Here is a 21,474-nt window from a genome sequence, read left to right on the forward strand (position 1 = left end):
AGGCAGCATGGTGAGCAGTCTCTCTTTGAGCAGTTCCCCCCAAAAAACAAATAAGATGTAAAAAAAATTCCAATTTAAATTCTGTATTTATTTGCCTGCCAGCAAAACCAATTTCTGTTCAAATGTAGGTGATCAATTGGAATAAACACATTAACAAGCCTAACCATTTTCTCAGGGGGAAGGGGGGCATCGAGGGATGAAGAGGAGGGACATTTTTTCTAGGTAGAAAGATACAATATTGTGACTTCTATAGCAGCCATACAGCCAGCACTTCCAATTTGTCAGTGCTTTCATTAAAAAAATAAATCACTATGGTTATGTTTTACTATTTAGGAAGTAATACATTAGAAGAGGGGTGCTCAATCTCCAGCCCACAGGTGAGATATAGCCCACAGGCCCAGGCCCTCTGGGCTGCCCATGCATCTGGAAATTTGGCTGTGGGAGAGTGGTGGCATAACTCCTTACCAAATTTCTGGACCTCTGGCTGGGATGATCTAGTTGGGGACGGTCCTGCTTTGAGCAGGGGGCTGGACTAGATGTGACCTCCTGAGGTCCCTCCCAACCCTCATTTTCTATGATTCTATGAGCTCAGTGCCTCAGCCCAGCATGGAGGGCAAGGTGGCAGTGGTGCCAGGCTCCAATCCCTGTGCACTGGGGTGGTGTCAGGCCCCTAGGGAATAACACCCTGTGGGAGGGGCTGGCAATGCCCCCAGGGCCCAATCCCAGCATGCTGGGGCAGAAGGGGCAGTGCCAGGTCCCCGGGGCACAATACCTGGGAGGCAGGGACAGTGCCAAGCCCTCGGGGCTCAGTCCTGACACATGGGGGCTGGAGGGGGCAATGCAGGGCCCTAGAGTTTCTCTGCAGTGCTCAGGGCAGGGAAGGGGCGGTGCTAGGCTCCAGTGCTTAATCCTGGTGCACAGGGCTCAAATCCAGCCTGTGGATTAGCCCTGCCTCACTCATCTGGCCCACAGAGAGAAAGAGTCCAGCTCTCCTGCTTAAAATGAAAGAAATCCAGGAAATAAGGCCATTCTGGACTGCAGGTTCCCTGCCACTGTTAGCCCTGATACCAGGCTTCCCAGGACTCCACTGCACCTGCAAGTTCTACATAACCCAATCTGGTCTTCAGAAGAGATTAAAAAAAACCTCCACCCACCTACCCACCCACAAAAACAGTTTGCTTTAGTAGATAGTCACTGAACTATCAAAACCAATTCATTAAAATCTGATTTCTAAAATGAAAATATGAATTACCTTATATGACTGATTAACTTATAGGTATACTGGCAGTGGAGGTCTAAGTTATATATAGGAACTCTCAAAAATTAAGGTTTCTTATAAAACTTAACCCCTGCCCTTGTGTGTGAAGACATTACAATTCAGGCTGTAGTGACATATTCACAAACTGACACTTTCCTGCCTCACTGGACTATTGTGAAGATGAACTCATTAATGTATATTCATTAATGAAGCACAAAAGTCAATTAAGACATTCTCTTCTGAGAAGCATGCAGATGCACTGCAGGAGACATTAGGCCATGCACATGACCAACAAGGTTCCCAACTCACTGAGCCCCATCCATCAAGTACCATCCAACACCTGCACCAAAACTTGATCATTACATTTTGCTAAATCCCCCAAATTTGATAAGATAGCTGTGATTTACGTAACATTTTTGTGGATTTATGAAATATTTCTTAATAGGCAAATCCAAGAGTATTAGACTACTCACTCAAAGTGCCCTGTTTCATACATCTCTATTAAATCCAGCATTTTGGAAAAGTAGTCTAATTAAGTGTTTGTTAAAAAGCTTATATTTGGCATGTGTACTACATAAGTTAATAGCCAAGTGTTATATTTTGAGTTTGATGTCTGCATCCTTGTGCCTACATGTTATTGTATTTTCATCTCTTAAATTTTAAAGCTATCTTTCATTTCGAGCTTGGGTTCCATGGCTTTTCATATAGGAAGACAACTGCAGCGTTTGTTTCTAGGTCTAGTTTTTCTTTGCAGAGCTGATGTTTAAAACTACCAGGTTAAAAAAGTTGGAAGGAATGAGAAGAGAGGACAGTAAATCTAGACACAAACATAATATACCAATGAAAGAGGATATTCCCAGGTGCCCCATAATGTATACAGTTTGCTTCTGGCTCTGATGATTTGGGAGATGCCAAACTTTAAAACTGATCATTGGCCCTTCAGTGTAATGCTGTTTTGGCGCTGGTCCAGGACTACCGTATGGAAAGTAACAATCCTGGAGCTAGTATAATTTCCAATAGTTTTCAGCGCCAAGAAAAGTTGGTGATGGAAAGAGGAAGCTTAAATGGCTGACTACTGATCACCTGATACCATCCAGTAGCAGCAGCAATTTAAAAAAAAAAAAAAGAGAGATACTGGCTGCAATGTTGCGCCTTGAGAAACTTTGGTGTAAAAAAAAATAGGGAACCCAAGGGGCAGTTTTCAGACCTTTAAAACAGATACAAAATACCACCGAAGAGGGACGAGCATCTTTTAAGACCTGCATTGACACTGTCTTGAGAGCTTTGCAATGGCACTAAGTCTCAATGAGCTATTGTAAATGGTGAAGCAGTAATGATACACACAGTACTGAAAAGTCCTCCAAATTAAAAACAAACATTAAAAAAAGCACACAGTGAAAGACCCCTGATAATTCTTAAGCAAAGTCTCAAGTCCAAAAAAGTAAAATCTCTAGCTCAAAACATGTACAATGTTTTTATTTGGTTTTGAAATAAGAACTCCCTGCTAACAGCCTGTATTCTAATTAAACCAGTTAGATAAACAGAAAAACTAAGACTTAAAACCATGGTTTATAATAAAAGCACCATCTTACTACAACACCAAGGATCTTACTACAGTTGTGTAATACTCTTGAAGCGGACGTTCTAGGAAAATTAATGCCTTTCTTCACAGGTGGAAACTAGGGGAAATTTATCTCAATCCTCCTGCATTTTTGACAATTAAGTAACCTCAGTTTGATTTTTGCTTTTGAGCACTCTACGTTTTCAAAATTCAACTACAACTTAAAAACAAAGGATAGACAGAAATGAGAACTTCATGAATCTAGACTTGTCTTCTTCTTTGTAATTAGTTTTGTCTCTATATTTCATGTACACTGTTAAGATAAATCATTTCATAGCATTACACAACTTTGAAAATTAAAAATAAGTTTCATATTACATGCAACATAAAATAAACGCATTCGACTCCAACATAAAATAAACCAAAGCAAAGAAAATTATGAAAATTATTAAAATAAAAGGGATAAAAAATACATACACTTGGGATTGGAATGACCTGCATCTGGTCACCCTGGGGAAAAAAAAAAAAAAAAAAAAATATCGTGAGGGTAATGGCTTTTAAAAGGGTGAAACAGAAAAGGTTTCAAACATTAAGTTTAAGTACTTAAACATTTTAACAAAAAAAAAAAAAGCTCAAAATATATAAGAAATCAAGAGGAAAAACAAAAAACTGGGGTATTACTTTTTAGTTGCTTAAAATGATTGGTTAGTACAATGTAGTATTAATGGATTTTAGGAAACCAAAACTGATAAAAACCCAAGGCTGATTCATAAGAGGTGATTAAAGTAATATTAATCTGTGCTTGCTTTAACATTATTTCATTTGAGGAGTAAGGTCTGAAGACCTGTTGCAAAGCATACTGTTGGCCTGCTTCTAGCTTGGGGCAAAACCTGACCTGTCAGTTACTAAGAGCGGCAGAGTGCCTAACTCTGACAACTTCCACAACTAGGACAATTCAAAATCTATTCTCCCCAATTTACAAGACGTGCTAAATAAACCTCAAGGCAAAGCAATTTCCGCTACAGCACAGCATGGTAAATTCCATCCAACAAGAAACCCAAACCCTTGGATGTCAGTCTCCATCTCTGTTTTGGAGAACTGGCCTGTCTCTTGAGCGAGGTGGATCTGTGGACCTCATTACTCCAAGACAGGAAGTTTAAAGTAAGCACAAATTAAGTTTCCCCACTCATTGCAGCAAGGTCCACAGATCCATACATCTGTGGAAAGTAGAACCTTCCTTTAAACACGGCTATCTGAAACACCGTATGGTACGTCTAAATATTTTCTCTATCTTTCCCAGGGGATTAAAGCACACATTTTTTTTTTCCCAAGAAAGAAAGGAAATGGCATTAGCTAAAACTAGAAGACCAGTATGCAGAACGTACTGAACTGATGTCCACCTAGCAGATAGACCAACACAAGAACCATGGTTACTTTGGATGGAGATAGATGGCTGGGGTTCTCTTAAGAGCTGGTGTATTTTTTAAAATTTACTTAGGAAATGCTCTGTCAACAGTTTTATTTTTTAGTGCAGATATGCAGGCTTCAAAATACTGGGTCTTGTCAGAGAAGGCTTCAAATAAAAAAGGACCCAAAAGATGGGAAGAGTATCACAGAATCATAGAAGTAGGATCGGACCCCCCGCCTGGGCGGGAGAAAAAACTGGGCTCAAATGACTCCAGCCAGGTAGGCATCAAGCCTCTTCTTAAAGACCCCCAGAGGAGGAGCCAGCACCACTTCCCTTGGAAGTTGGTTCCAGATCCTAGCTGCCCTGACTGTGAAGTAGTTCTTACAGGCGTCTAATCTAAACCTGCTCTCCAACAACTTGTGGCCGTTATTCCTTGTCATGCCAGGGGGCACTGGGGGAAACAAGGTCTCTCCCAAACCCTTCTGGTCCCCCCCAGTGACTTTACAGACTGTCACCAGGTCCCCCCTCAGCCTTCTCTTGTGAAGGCTGAACAGGTTCAGATCCCGCAGTCTCTCATTGCAGTCTACCCTGTTGTCCCCGGATCATGCAAGTGGCCTCCTCTGGACCCTCTCAATGTTGTCCACATCCCTCCTGACGTGGGGCGCACAGAACTGGACACAGTACTTCGGCTGTGGCCTGACCAGTGTCACAGAGGGGGAGGATCACCTCCCTGGACCTGCTCGAGATGCACGTGTGGATGCACGACAAGGTCCGGTTAGCCCTGCCAACCGTGACCTCGCATTGTCGGCCCATGTTCATCAATAATGACTCCAAGATCCCTTTCTGCCTCTGTACTCTCAAAAAGGGAGTTTCCCATCTTATAAGCGTGCTGCTGGTGACTACTGCCCAAGTGCAGCACCCTGCACTTGTCAGTGTTGAAGCGCATCCTGTTTTTGCTAGCCCACCCCTGTAACCTATCCAGGTCTTGCTGCAGTCTTTCCCTCCCTAACATGCTCACCTCACCCCAAATTTTTGTATCACTATGGTGAGTCCTAGTGTTGGGTACTGCTACATGAATATGGTTCCTGGGTTGTGCAATATGACTTTGCAGATTTGGAATATAAAACCAACACCTCAAGGAAGCATTTAGTGTTGGGATACATATGGAACTAGCTACATTTTACTGAACATACCAAAAAAACTGAATTGGAAAAACATGCCTTTTTTGCTTGGAAATTTGTAGGGACCAACAATAAAGCCACTGATATATGTTATACTGTTGGACTTTGCCAATAGAATATATTCCACCTGTTGACTTTTTGGGGTCCATGAGGACAGTTGTCATTTCACCAAATATTTATTTTATACCTGTCTGGTCCTCAATGTGGGATTGCAGTAGCAGACCTACTTTAGCAGATGCATCCAATGCAAAGTTAATCAAACTAGAGACTCAAACCATCATTGGGAATAAAGGCACACAAACTGCTACTCTTTCATTCCTAGATTTTAGATAGTTCTGTGAAGCAATAATAAAGACACATAGCCGGGACCTTTGTCTAGCTTTATGAAAAATGCCATTTACCAGCTCACATCCCAGTTACTTCTGTGCAGAAGCATGCCAAAAGGCACTTCATTAACTGTTTGCAAAGAGACTGATCACCAAACTACAGGCTTTGGTTACTGAAGAGCAAGATATTTTGGACTGCTGGAACCATTCCTACCACCCATGCTCCTGCCATGCAGAGTCAGTGTTGTGATATCACTCTTTGTAGGCAGTATACAGAAAGAAAGGAAAGGATGCTTTAGCTTGGTTGGGATTGCCTGACATTTTTCCCTGATTATCCCAATAATGCTACTGGACAGTTGAAAATTAAGGGTCTTCTTTCTTTCTTGATAATATCTTTTATTGGACCAAGAATATAGTTGGACGAGATGTTAGAGAAGTTTTTGGGCACAAGGTGCCCTTCTTCAGGTCGAGGAAAGAAGCAGGTACATCTCCAAGGACTGGAATCATACATGTCTCCCCAGGTTTAAAAAGCACCTGCTGAAACCCAGGGTTGAATCAGGGACTTTTAGATCTTACGTTATTTATGTTAGTACTGTAGATATTTCCTTCTCTCCCTGATCCGTGGAAGGACAATTGGTGCCCAAAAGCTTCTCTAACGTATCTCCCAGCTATACAATTACTCCAATAAATGATATCACCAGAAATCCCTTGATTCACTCATATTCCCTGAATCGCTACAGCTATACCGCCACTCCAGCCCTACTGCCCTGGATATGTTAATGGTCATGACCAAAGCAACCCTGTTATCCATTAAAATACCAATACTTTGAGACCTTCATTAGACTTCAACCGATGGATGCTTCACTTGCTTTCTTTCTGACATCCATCCCTTGAACCAGAGTGGAATTAGCCCCTTAAAAAGAGAGATTCACCAGGTATGGATATAGATAATCTGCGAATAAATCAAATGGGATGGGACGCAAGGGAATACCTACCTTTATTTGATACACATTATTTGAACTCTGGATCACTAAAACATGCTTCTGTATAAGATCTCATTTGATTTCCCAACAGGCTCCAACAATAAGCAGGCTTCTGTTTATGACACCACTTGTCTGCCATTATGTTAATCTTCTGAAGGGAGGCTGTGCACCCAATACAGACCTGGGCTAAGCACAAATATTTCCCAAATCCCCTGGCATGGTACGTCTCTCCTGAATTCAATATACTGCAGGAGCTGTATGACTGTGTATCCAGTTCAACTTTCTTTCTGTACAGAATGAGTATATGAGCGCACACACACACGCGGTATGGGATATGAATGCCTTCTTCCTTAAAATGCAACATTATTGCTACAAAGATCCTGGGGAGTGGCCCTGGGAGTTTATGTAAAATCAGAATGGTAACCACTAACATTAGGAAAGCAAGAGGTTACTATGCTTTTGTAAAAACTAAGAATCGTCTGTAGACAGTACAATGCGAATATCTTCAAGACAGGCCTCCTTCAAAAATGCAGTTGTTGCAGGAAGGTTCTGCTTTGCTCATAACGATTCCCTGGAGCTAGAAACATGGAGGGAAAGCAGGCTACAGTGCTCCAATTAGAAGCAGGTGAAGGCAAATTTCATTCATGTTGTGACCTTTTCATAAGCTGCTGAGACTGGGAACTGGTTAAAGCTATTCCTAAACTTCCAGTTTCAAATTGTGTCACTAAGGTAGCTGAGAGCTAATTTGTTTGAACACCTGATTGCAAGGACTAAAGTCCCAGATGCTGCTGAAAAGGAACTTTGCCCCCTGCCGAAGAAACCCTTCAGCCCTATAATTTTTAGGTTGAAATGGACAATGGACTGTCCACCATATTAGCGTTGCTTTGACAGCATGTAAGCCAGGGTAGATAAAAATCAATTATTAAAAAAGTCATTTTAAAAAATTTAAATCAGATTTTTTAATCATATTGTTTTTTGTTAAGATGCTTTTAAAAAAACAAACATACAAAAGATAGTTTTAATTTAAGATATGTCAAAGCTCAAAGATATCATCATGGAATAAGGATTATAACTTGTAATCATACACTATTCGAGACAATATATTCATGTAACCTTTTTAGAAGTTTTATAAATAGGTCATAACAGGTCATGGACTATATTAGGGGGCCAATCTTATGGGGTTCCCAGAGCCTCCTTAAAGATTAGTAAAGACTGAAGAAAACCACTGTTCCCAATGGGACTCGGTGCTCAGTCTACATGAAGCCATTAAGCATCTCTGTAATGCTTAGTTTCAGTTCTCAAACTGAGAATTTGTCTCTCCAGAGCTCATAGGCAGACAAGGTTCTTTGAGAAGATGTAATATTTTTTATTAGACCAACTAAATAGTTGGAAAAACTGTTCTTTGCAAGCTTTCAGACACAAACACCCTTCTTAAGGCACAGGGAGAGTTTGTCATCTCCAGAGATAACATCCTTGTTAACAGCAGTATATGGAGATGAGAGATAACACGCCTGACTGACCACCCATCAGCCCTATTGCCACTCTGCAAGTTTGTGTGCACACAGTCAAGCCTAACACCTTTCTCTAAAAGTGCAAAGTTTCAAGAAAATGAAATGAATAAAGGGTATCAAACAAGAATGCACTTTCTGTAGAAAACAATGATTTAATTGAGGCTTCCTGGCCAGCAATTTAAATCAAATTGATTTAAATCACAATATAAGTCAAATCCACCTTGGTGTAAGGACACTTACGGAGCATCAGGCGGGAGAGAAAACAGTGGTTTTTTTGTTGGTCTGATGCCAGTCAAGATATTTTATGCCGAAATGGAGGTTGTGAGAATGCCAGCATGCACCCTGCTGCCTGTGAAGAGCCTAAATAGAAAAGGATGTATGCTTTCCGATACAGTATCTCCCCCACTAGAATCTCAAGTCCCCAGTATTTACAGAGAATGGATGCATCAATCTTTAATAATGACAAGTTAAATTTGGTTGGTGCACATTCACTGCCTGCCAGTCCTTCCTCATCAGGGATACCATCCTGGTAAAAATTTCATAGCCCATGGCAAGGGAAGAGGTGCTGTTGAAGCACAGCCTCTGCTCTAGAAGCTGCTGGCAGTGCAATGGACATTCTGGTATGGAGACTTTCAGCAGCAGCCCAAGTGACACCCAGATACTTTCCAAGTTTTTAGGTGTGGCAGATAACCCCCATCCCTCTCAGAGAGCTTCCCCAGGTGCATGAGATGAGATGGAAGACAATCATTTGTCCAGGAGAGGTACTGACATCCAAAGCACAGCTTCACTTCTCAGCAAAGCAAAAGGAGGGCATGAACCTCTCTCCCTACCACGCCACGGTGTTGGCAGCAACATGAGCACAGCTTCACTTCTCACTTCTTCCATGCTGCACTGTGATTGAAGGCAAGGGGACTGAGGTACTAGGGATTATCTGCTCTGCTGATCTTTGTGCAAAGGGCAAAAGAAACCGTTCTTTTATTTTTTGTGGGAGTTTGTTTCCTTGCTCAGAGAAGGGAGCAAAGGGGATTCAAGCACTGCTCCAGAAATACTGCCCGTCCTCAAGAACCCTGGGCATCTTTGTCTCCCTGTGTAGGTAGGTCCCTCAAGGAAGCTAGCACCGTAGAGCTTGTGGATGGGCTCCCAAAAAGCACCAGTTTTCTCTAAGCCAAGCAATTCAACAAAACCCATTTAGGTTTGTGTTTTCAGTAAGGATCCTTGGGGAGGTGGGGGTGCAAGGCAGGGAACCCTCTCCCACTGTCACTCTGGTTTTGGCAGCATCCTGTACATAGTGCCCTCCACCTATGCCAATGGAAAAGCAAAGCAGGGAAGGACAGATGAAGTCTGCAGTCGGGGATATGCATCTTATTCCATTCAGTGCTCTGGTCTCACTGGGGACCAAGGGGTATTTTTAGCCCCCCAATCCCACCAGAAGAAAAATCCTTCCCCCTGCCCCGTGTCCTCCATCATCCCTCCCACTCCAACTTACTTCTATTGGCTCTCAGCACCAATGATTGCCAGTAAAACCAGCACCAGAAGTGGCTTGCAGGACTGGGGGGGCTGGCAGGTTTGGAGCTGGGTGGTTAAAAAGAGTTCAGTGCTGGGGAAGGCAGGAGGCTGTGCTGGGAATGTGTACAGAAGTTCATTTAGATCGGTTTTGCAAGAACCCGTTAAGTTAGACTAACTCCAATGTAGAGTTAAATTAGATCCAGTTGTCCCTTTTTTTTTTTTTTTTAAACAGATCTAACCTTCTGGAAACTTCTATACAGTTCACACTTAGATTAACCTAACTAGGGATCCAAGTGTGAGGTTTGCACTTGGGGAAACTCAGTTAGCTCGGCTGGCCATTTTCAATGTGATCTGACCTCCCCTAATGTCTGTACTCACACTGACCAATTCAAAGGTTTGTGTTGCCTTAAGCGACACTGTAGCTACTTAAGAAAGGAACAAGTCTATGTTATAATTTCAGTAAATACGGTTATTGGAAAGGGTGTCACTGCAATTATTTTTTCTTCACAGAACGGACTGATCAATATTCAGCATGTGAGTCACAAAGAAAGCAACTGCTTTGAGTATCACTTTTAAAAGAAGCATTTCACACTCTGCAAAACTGGGAATACTTTAAAGTTTTTTTTTAATGGAACAGAAATCCATGTTATAAAAGTCAGGGTTATTCAAGATCACCCTCTTCAGCCTGACGTTTCGTCCAAGCCTGTGAACATGTTAACTGACACTTAGCTAGCAAAATCACAGCCATACTGCAATTTTTTTTTTGCAATGCAGAAGTAATTTTGCATTTTATCTGAAAAATGTGTTTCTAGATTAAATGAAAATAGTTATGGAATTGTTTAACGTGAGAGCTTCAGGACACCAATATTGACAGGGATTACAAATTAAAAGTTATTAAAATAAAAAAATATTTCCTGTACCAATTAAAACTAGAACTGTCACATCAATTTCAGGAACATTCTTAAATAGTTTGAGAACTGGTTATATCCGGGCAGGCAATTATTTGGGCTGGAGAGCCACTTTGTGGGGTTTGGTGAATTGTTGTGGGCTGGGTCAGCACACCTCCCTCCCCTGCCGCTCTCAATGCCTCACTAAGACTTCCTAAGGGGCAGATTACTGGAGTGGGCATGGTTTCAGCATAGACTGGCTGGGCTCCTACAGGCAGACCGTGCACTTGGCCAGGCAGATGGGATGGGGCTGCAGGTAGGCAGGGAGCAGTGTCTGGAAGCCAGGGCCAGGGTGAGTGTGGGGCCAGGGCCCAGGGCAGAGCTACAATCTGCTCCAAGCATGGCCGTGCACTGTCACTGCCCTGGGATCCAGGCACCAGGCTCACCCACCTGGTCTACTCCTGGACGTTGCTCCCCGCTTGCCTGTAGCCCCATCCCATCCACCCTGCTCATGGGGGTTCCATCCGATTTCCATGCAGACCTGCCCTGCCTGCTGCATCTGGTGCTCCTGGCGATGCGTGCAGGGGAGATGAGCTAGGGTGCTTGGGCAGTAGGGCCAGGTCTGGCAGCAGCAGCTGGAAGTCGCTGATGTGGGGGCTTCTGGGAAGCCAGTCGGGCTGCTGCACCGCCTCAACCCCACTGCTCATCAAGGGATAGCAGGATCCCTACACCTGGCCCAGGCAGGGCTAAGCGACACGCTGGAGGCTGTATTTTGCCTACCCTCTGCTTACACTGAACTTCTATAAAAGAGAATACTCTTTCCTACTTCTGCTTCTCTCTGTTTCTTTTGTTTTCATCACTAGCAATATTGCAACGCTGCACACAATGACAGAGAAGACACAATTATAGGCAAAGCCATTTTATACTACAGCTCCTGACAGCAACTAATTAACACCGTTAATGCTAAGAGGCTTTTTCTATTTAGCAAGTAAACAATCAAGTTACATATGCTCGTGGCTGGTGAAGTGAGCCTTGGGAATCTGGGCCAAATTCAGAGATAATCTGTAAAGTGCTAAGAAGTTACCACCTCAGGATATGGGTGACAGCAGATGCAGAGAAGCAAGCAAGTATATGCACATTAGCTCAGAGTTTAAGGGATTCTAAATGGGTGCAATTTACCTGTAATTTACCAAGGGGCTGCAAAATAGGAGTGCTGTAGGAGCCACAAGTAATGCGAAAGTAATGTGCGAGTTACAGCACCTGTTTCTTTTTTGTCCCTTCTACAGCAGATCTCATTTTTCATCCCCCGGCAGTTTTATTTCACCAACGTATATATCATTACTCCCACTTTAATATTCAATTTTTACCACCTTTATGCAGTGCTTCTGAATTTGGCCTCCATGAGCACCCCAACTAAACCAAATTTGACAACTGCAAATTCGCAGCATCCTCTGGAAAACTGCAGTAATCCTGACAGAAGTTAATTTATTTTAAGCATGGGTTGGATTTTTTTTTTTTCAAATCTAAAATAAAAAAAGGCAGCATATATCAGATACATTTAAAATGTATGTGCATAAATTGTTTTTAATATTTCAGCGACCTTCAAAACTTTCACCTCTTTCAAACAATTTTATGGATTAAATTTAAACTGGTTTCAGATTATGTGATAGGCAAGGATTCATCTGGGTAGCCTCTTTTATTGGACCAACTACGTAGTTGGGATAAAGTTAGACAAGCTTTTGAATGCAAGACGTCTCTGTCAAGTCTTTGATTAAGATTATGAGCATTTTTCTTGCCCCAGAATCCCACAGGTCTGTTGATATTAATATTAATTAATTCGATTTATTATTCAATTTCTACTAAATTAAAGGAAGTGGGTCTGCTTTTAAAAATTTTCAAGTGTGAGGTTTGTGACAGTTTCTGGCTTTTGAATTTAGTTATGAAAATTCATCTTGAATTAATCCAACTGCCATCAACCTTTGCAGTTTAGTACTATTGTAGTTTAGCATTAGAATGATATCTTGTACTTATACACCACACGTAGTAGTTCCATCAAGCCACAATGTACAGATATTTAGATAATTTACCTGTATTACCACATGAATTCTGAAGTGTTTCCATTTCTGAACAATTCAGCTAGAACATTCACTCTATCCCAGCAAAACTGAATAGGATACCATGTATCAAGAAAAGTGAGAAATGCAGAAAGCTAAAGGTAATTTAATTTTCTAAGTTTCTGGTTATCAAGTTAAGAAACCTACAGGGTTTTAGTACAGCTCTGGTCTTCCGCTTAACACTAAGCATTTAACATTTCCTGGTCTCTCTTCCTCTCTGGAATTCATTCCTTTTTCTTCTTTCACCTCTTTTGTCACTAATCTCGTTTCTGTACATACTTCCCATCATCTATTATTTTGGAAAGGGTTGCCTGTACCTTTTGCTTTTTTTGTATGCCATTACTCCTGGACCAAAACACTAGAACTGCTCATTCTAGTCCTTCAGTAAAAAAATTGCATTTAGACAGAGCCAAACAAAACAGAAACATGCAATTCTTTCTCCTCTTGGGGTAGAAAATAGCCAACTTTGAATCTGATCCAGAGCTTTTAGAGTAGTAAATTAGATGCAAAGCAGTCTCAAGCTAACATGCACAATTCCAATTCAACTCTCCTCCATCTGCTCTCTTAATTTGCCATTCTTTTCCTCACTTCTCCAGAAAGCTTCTTGCTGCTCCTCCTGCACTTTGTAGGATTGATATGATTTGCTTCTGCTGATGCCAACATGGGACAGATTTGGTCCTAGGAAGTATGAAACCTGTTGTTCCAGCTATGAAAAGATGTGACCCAGTGTAACATTAAAAAAATGAATCACTGTGAACTGGAATTGTGTAAGAAGGAGAAAGGAATAGACTTCTCTTGTATTACTTCTGGACACACCAAAGGTCCACATTTATTTTTGTGAGACCTCCAAACTTACAAGCACAAATGGGAAGTTTTTCTAGACAACAAGGGTATAAATCTCTGATGGAGAGCTCTGAAAATATAGAAGAGTTTGGGAAGAGATGGGAATTCTAGGTTCACTGTTCCCAGTGGTAAATCTCCAGCCAGGAAAGGCTAGTTTACTCTATGCCATCAGTTTAAATTATGTACAAAAATTATATGTATACTTCACAGTTGTGTGTCTGAATTCAAATATATGAACTTGCTGAAAATAACCCTCTGTAAACTCAGCTATTGGTTTACATTTAGTTATAAAAGTTTAAAGGTTCATTCAGTTTACAGTTACCTACTGGTCAATTATGTAATTTAAAATCTAAAAACAGGTTTGTACCCCAGTCAGATGCATCGCAAAATATACCATTCTAACTGATACCTGTGGACTGGTTTAAATGACAGACACACTACGGGCAGGTGCAGGGCATCTGAAAAGGGCAGTAACCTCCCATCATGCTGGGAGTTACTCCTCTCACTCAATGCCTTTTCAACTGGAAGCTGAAAGCAGCTCCAACTAGCTCTCAAGAAGCAATATCTATCTTTTCTTTAGCTGGGGAAAGAATACCTTGGGGATGAAGATTGTGGTTTAGGCAGAAAAAACCCACAAAAAAAGGGGGTCTGTTTCTAAAAGAAACATAAGTTTAGTGCTTTGGGTTTCTCTATTCATTTTATTTAAATTATACATATTGTTCATATGCTACAGCTAAATTATTTTCTGCAGAACCACAAGTACCTAGACTCATGGAATAAAGGCCTATCTTTTAAAAGACAACAATTTTGAACTAGCAGCTTTGCAGATATTACTCACAGGCATTCAACTTACTTGAGTTACAATTACATTTTTCACACAGGAAACCAGTATAAAGCTAGCATTCAAAAGCATGAACTTTGTTATTGCCAACTTGTTTACCTTCTGAAGTCCTCCATTCTCCTCCACCAATGGTGGAAGAGTACCGGTGCTGTTGCTTGATGGTGGTTCGACATTGTAGTCACGAAAGCAGCAGAATAAGGTGCTAAAGATACTTCGACTCCTCTGTTTCTTCAAACTGATATTACATTGGGACACTACAGAAAGGGGGGAAAAAATCGTGTTATACAGATTTTAAAAATTTCTAAATATAGAGAATTTATTTTATTTTTAAGCAGCACAATATTACTTTTAAAAATAATTTTAAACAAATATTTTTTCCTGCCACTACAACATATTATTTTCAGTTAGGCTTTCATAGATATTTGTATATGCTTTGGATCGCCACATAATCAAAGTTTTTCTGAGCCGTTATCTCATAATATACCGAATTGTTATTTTGATGCATTTTCCATAAGTATTTATAATAAAATACTGTAACCTATAGGCAACAGTTTGCTGCCAAACAATGACTCCTGTAGCCATTAACTGAAACAAGACTCTCAGAAAGTCAATTTACAGCCAAACATACTAGGATGTTTAGACTCATTCCAAGCCAAGGACTACTTTTGAAATTTTTTTGGATTCTTCCATGTGCTTGACAGGCACACTGATGGACACAAAAAGCACTGAAATCTTCTAGCGCACAAAGTCCTATAGGAAAGGAATACTGTCACTCTTCCTGTGCAAGTTGTTTGCAAAACCAGAGTAAAGGAAGCTGCAGCTTGATTTTTGTGGCAGAACATTTTTGAAGGACAATATCATACCCACCAACTGATTAGATCGTAGGAAAAAGATACGTGTTCATTAGGTACATATAAGACCTGCAGGCAGGCCTTAATTTCCAGAGCTGTAGGTTCAAAGCTTTAAGTCCTCCTATTACCTTTCGAACGAGTGGGACAAGTTTCCCAGTCATGACCACCAGGCTAATCAGACGCAATAAAAATTTAACATTTAGTTGAATCTGTGCAGGCCTAGGTCTACTAAAAAGAGAATTTAGATATATTTTACTATTACATTAGATACAAACCATCCAACTTCTAAGTGGCTGGGGGCTGCATGCTGTGTGGACTGTACTAGTGGGGGGCCACAATAGGGAGATCCGCACTCCACCCAACTGCATGGCACAAGGCAACCCCTCCTGCACCACTGCACTATGCTGCAGGCTCCATGGCACTGTGGGCTGCACTATCCTCCGCCACTCCCTGGGGCAGGAGCAGGAAGAAGCAAAGCTGGTGGTGGGTGAAGATTAGAGGCTCTAGCTGCAGAAGCAACTGGGGGGAATAAGGGCGGCAGTGGCTAGCTAGGAGCCTGCAGGAGAGGGGGAGGCCACGCATGAACCCCTTAGACATTAACCATAGTTAGCATAGTTAATATTATCTCTCAGATAATAGCATTATAATCTCTCTAATAATAGCATAACACTTTGCATGGTACAACCCTTATTGCTTTAGTCTACTCTACTGAACAACTGCTGGTAACAAGTGACTTCTAATACTACAAGATACAATAACCTAAATCTAAATGCCTCGTGTACCTGTCTCTTGGAAGTTAAAAAAACCAAGCAAATATGGCTCTATCACAACTACTATAAGTTAAAGCAGATGAGAAAAGTGTGGGAGCACCAAAACATGTGCTAGACACATATTTTGGATGCTGCAGTGAAGAGACCATAGCTTTTGCAATGTACTCCTGGAGTTCCTAAATTACATGATCTTTCAACCTGGGGTTGCAACTACCTTGCCTTAACCATTACCTGGGGGAAAGGATTCAGGTATGGAAGATGAAATTACCTCAACCACACCTAGTTTATAATTTCATACCATACTTTTTGTAACCAAAGTTTGGGCAAGGAACTACTCTGTACTTACTCCACAGCCAGTCGATCACGCACCAAGGTATATATATATAGTATTCATTCCTTCTGGTGTGTAAAGTTTCCGGATATGCTCTATTTGGTTTTGCCAATTTTCATCTTAAAACGAGCTGCTTCTTTAAATAAAAGCCAAGATCTTGTATAAGCATCTGACTAGCAATCTTGTATTTAACAAGCCCACCAAATATTAAAAAAAAGTCACACGAGCTGATAATATTCTAAATTTCTGTCAACAGCAGAAGGACCTGTCTTTTGAAAATCAATTACTCTTACATGCACATTTAGAGGTTGATTTATATTTTTGTCATAATCTGACCAAACAGTTATTCAAACAAGTATTCTATTAATTTATCCGTTATTTATATACATTAATCATATAAAAATGTATTCATTTATACGTCATTCATAGAAGTGTTACGTCTTATCCAATTATAAGGGTTTTGGTTGAATTTTCAGCAGTTGAAAACTATTTATTTTCTGTTTACACCTAAAAAAGTTGAACAGGTATGTGACCAAAGGAGCCAACTTACAGAGACTAGCCCACTCCTTTGTCCTTGGACCAACCACTTAAGTCTTTCTCCTGCCACACCTTGGTGTCTTACTGTTTTGATGTTATTAGGCAGGAGGCTGCCCTTCGGTCCACCCTGATGTCAAGGGCCTGATGTACATGCTCCGACAATATCTACATGTGTCCCCTACCTCACAGATGTTTCCTCCACCTAGGCAGCACTGGGACCCAAGCTCTGGAGTCTCACTGCCCACCCAGCATCCTCGCAGATGTTTTCAACTGCACTCCCACAACTCAACCACCTCTCACTACGCCACCCTCTCCCAGGGTCATGCTACGTCTCCCTACCATTTGGGCGCAAGGGTCAGCCACCCCTGTAGGCTCAGAGGGCACTCCTCTTACTGTGCCTCACCCGCCACTTCATGCTCTCACTCAGGGCTTGAGGTAGAACACCTCTGTAGGCTCAGGTAGCATTTTCCTGCTGTGCCTGGCCCACCTCCAGGGTCTACCACCCCACAGGGCTCAGGAGAATTTACTCTGTGTTCCTGGCACTGAACGGCCTCCAAAGTCCACCTGAAGGTGGGAGCAGAGGTTTAGCTGTCCTGACCTGCCTTACACCAGGATGATCCTTGAACCTAGCATTTAAGAGGCTGTGCTCCACCACAGACAGGACCACCAGGCCTCCCTAACTTGGCAAGGTACAGTTTCAGGTCATGTACAGGACAAATGAGGCCTCCTTCTTCCCCACAGCCTCACCCTTATCCCTCAGAGGTGTTCCAGGAGCAGCTCAGCCCAATGTTGCCTCCTTGCCACAGACTGCTCTGCTTTTATACCAGAGCTCTCCAAAATGGCTACCCTCATCAGTCACCTGGTGGCTGGCTGCTCCAGCTCTTAAAGTGACGTAGCCCTGAAGCTGCTCCGTCACAGACACTCTATTGCAGAGCTGACACACATGTATAAAATGCCTACATATTTTAGGTATTTGATTTTAAAAAGCTGTATGGCAGCTTGCATGGCAGGCAATCTTATGCTTCAAATGCAATGATTTTGCTGTCTGGGTAACACCTGATCAGATTCAAAATTACACAGCAGGCTAGCTGCCTGCTTAAATTTGTTTTTGTGTAAAGAGCCCACGTGACATTTGTGGAACAGATATAAGACTTTGGGATGGCCTCAGTGAAGACATTTTCCCCATGTCTGAACATTTGTTTCTATTTGAATGTTGGTTTGGGAATTCTGAAGGAACAGCGAGGCATACTGCCCAGGTCCTAGAATATAATTACTTAAAAGGAAGTGGATCAGATGGATTTTCAAAGAAAATATCAGAACTATGCAATACTCTAAGCAGCATGATTAAGAGAACTGCTCAACATGTGGCAGCTGGAGGAGGCCTCTTTCTCTCTGGGAAACCACCATCACCACTGTGGATTTCCAGATGCTACTTCCTATGACCCCACCTCAGACACTAAGCTGGTGACCCATTACTAAAGCATAAAAAACAAATCATAAGAGTCATGCAAGAATATTTTTAAAGTTCTGTATGGACTTCCTTGACATACATATGCCATTTTCTGTTAAATGACAATATTCAAATATATACAATTTTAGGCAAGTGAAGGTGGAGGGAGGCTGCCAAGCCAAAGCTTCCAATGCTCTCCCTAGATTAATTTCATTTTTGTTCATACCTAAACATCATATATATCAGGAAAAGAAAACAAATGTTGCCCAAAATGAAAAGAGCTAACATTTCATGCAGCAAATCTACACCTTGGAAAAGATAACTAGGAGAAGAATTGAAAAAAGCTCATGCAGTCTGTGTTCTACATACACATACACTGAGTTAACTATAACTCTTAATGGCACATTAGCTTGTTAAAAACCACCTGCTATGTTCTTTATACTTTTCAACTAGTATTAAAATACAAAGACTGAATGCAAATGGTATGAAGGGCAATGGAAGTACCTACTGTGAATAAAATAAAACCTACAGATGTGGCTAGTGTCAGTGATTGATCTTACCTAAAGACAGACTTACCATCTACTACCATGGGTTTTGGGGCATGGCAGAAAGAGGGCTGGAGGCCAAAGGGAATACAGAATGCTTGATTTAAACACAAATGAAAAACTGAACCATACACTTCAACTAACAGAAAACACACAGCAGACATATCTGATTCAACAAAATGAAGGGGGAGAAGATAACCATTACAAAAACAACCTCCACACTCTCCCAATCATTCTCAGCCTTTTTTAGAGTAATGATACCCCTCCGCACCTTTGAATTTGGCAGCACCCTCAGTTGAAAACCAGTGTTAGTGCTGTTGTATCATCTTACTTCAGTGCTTTTCAACTGGTTGTTACCACTACCAGGTGTAAGTGCCCCATGAACCAGCTGCACAGCCAGGGCTGCAGCACACTTGCTTTTCTGCCTTCTTAGCGTCTCTGATAACCCTAAAGCAGGCAGGAGAGCTGGGGTCTGCTGCAACCCTTCCCATTCTGACCCTGTATGGCATCTCCTGAAGGAGGCATGTCGGGTAGGGGAACTGCCCAGCGTGCCTCTCGTTTCTGGGAGAAACGAATGCATGTAAATGTGTGTGCGTTGGTGGGGGAGGGGGAGGGGAAGGGGAAGAAGGGGAATTGGACTAGGAAGGGCTGTAGCACATGTCTCCTGCCTCCTAGTATGTTATCAGCCCCTTTCTCTGCATTATACTAGAAGTGATGTAATTGCTTCTGGATCTTCCTTAATAGATGAACAAGATAGCTGATATACCTGAATATTTTTAATAAAACTCTGACAATGCAAGACTGCAAATGTACTAAACAGGTGCTTTCAAAAGCAGAAAATGGTTTTCTGCTTACCCAGACTCACACTTGAGAAATGCATATATTTACTTGAAATATCCTAATATAATGGAAGGGTGAAAATAGGTAGAAAAAAGCATGGACTGGAAAAACCACTGTTAGCTGTCCTTCATGGTTTTTTTTGTTTTTTATTAAGAGTAGGGAACCTATTATCAATTTACTCAGGAACTTGACATTTGATTAAGTAGCTGAAACTTCAGCTGACTTGGATTGGAGGAACAAGAATTTTCTACTCAGTTATTCCATGAAATGGACTACCTTCCAGTTCACTATTATAGAGGCCTACATGTTGCCTTGTAAATTATTAAGGCTAGAATGCTGCAATTCATTCAGTCTTGTATGTCTGAATGGGATCTTTAATTTCAAAGAGCAATGTATTCAGTTGTTAATCTCTGGGAGACCGTTATCCCTTTTCTTTTCTAGGAGGAAACAAACACCCACTACTACTACTGTTAAGTAGTAGTTACCACAGAAAGGTGCCAGAATGGAAGACCTGGGAGGCGAAGTCGCAGACGGTACGAAATCGGAGAAGTCTGCAGTCCTCATCTGGGGGCATTCTGGCACAGCACCGGAGGGATCTGTGCACCTGGTTAACAAGGAAATGGCCGAGTACCCACTGAACCTGAGCAGAATTAGTTCCTACCAAATTACAGATCCTGAACCGTGCCTGGTTATTTATATCAGTGCAGTCGTCTCCAGGACAGAGAGCAGGACAAAGGCTCCCTGACTCTTAAAGGGGGTTTCTTAGGCAAAGGATTGCTTAACTTTAAACCATATACATTAAAATGTGGAAAGGTCTCAGAACCCTTGTAAACATCCTTTCCTATCAATGTCTGGTTTACCCCATCCTTCCCCATGGATTTTCAAGGGCCTTCATTGAAAAGGGAGAGGCAAGGTTGTACGGTATTCTCACCTTTAACAAGCAGGCTGACCTCTTAGAAATTCAAATCGCTTTGGAAGAAACAATGAACACGGCTGTACTAAAAGACAAGAGATGCCTGGAAAGCTAACGAAGCCACATAGTGGTGGTATTTCACTGTTTATTGGACAACAGACTGTAAAGAACAGACTCCTTTCTAATGAAGTGATCTATTGTTAAGCCTTGCGATACACCAAGAAGCACACATTTAGGACTATACTAAATACGAGAGAAAACTTATCTGCTTTACATATTTTATTTCTGCCTTTTTTCTTTTCAGATACCTGTTGCACCTAAAAACCCCAATGGAGTTTTGAAAACAATGACACAGAGGACGCCAAATCCCTAGAACCAGATACGCTGGAGCTCAGCACCAGAACGGCCAATGCTCCCTTCTTTTTCTACTGCTGCAATAGCATACATCTCAGGAGAACTGCCTTAAAACCTCAAGTGACCAGACATTTACAAACCTCATAGGAGTCATCACCAGCGTTTTCCTTCTTTGCAGGAAGGTTAGTAGCAGAACTGCCTCTTTTGGCTTCTGGTGTTTTTGAATGTACAGTACGTGTCACAGCATGCAGCATTAGCTGGTCTTACAATAGCGCAGTGATTCTCAACCTCGATGTGGTAGCATCCTGGGGTGTCCCGAGATTATTTCAGAGGTGCACGGAAGACCACGCAATGGTTGTACGTGAGTAAACATGATTCACAAATACATAATGACAATGATTTCAAATAAAAATTCCCAGCGTTAAAAAGAAAAAAAGAAAAAGAAAAAGAAAGAGGAAAAAGTG

The 21,474-nt window shown here is 41.6% G+C and overlaps 1 protein-coding gene across 2 annotated transcripts in view; it reads right to left on the minus strand.

The window, feature by feature from the left end:
• Window positions 1-21,474, minus strand: part of CTDSPL (CTD small phosphatase like) — a 113,881-nt gene that overhangs the window by 29,294 nt on the left and 63,113 nt on the right. The window contains exons 2-3 of one of the 2 annotated variants that reach the window (XM_090047806.1): window positions 14,519-14,673; window positions 3,297-3,329 (exon numbers count right to left, since the gene is read on the minus strand). In XM_090047806.1, the coding sequence (XP_089903932.1) occupies window positions 3,297-3,329; window positions 14,519-14,673 (188 nt within the window). The remainder of the gene's footprint in view (window positions 1-3,296; window positions 3,330-14,518; window positions 14,674-21,474) is intronic. The other variant, XM_090047807.1, reaches the window with a different exon arrangement.

Source organism: Crocodylus siamensis, chromosome 5 (genome assembly GCF_052110815.1).
Source record: "Crocodylus siamensis isolate JL-2025a chromosome 5, ASM5211081v1, whole genome shotgun sequence".
In the NCBI taxonomy this organism is placed as follows: domain Eukaryota; kingdom Metazoa; phylum Chordata; order Crocodylia; family Crocodylidae; genus Crocodylus; species Crocodylus siamensis.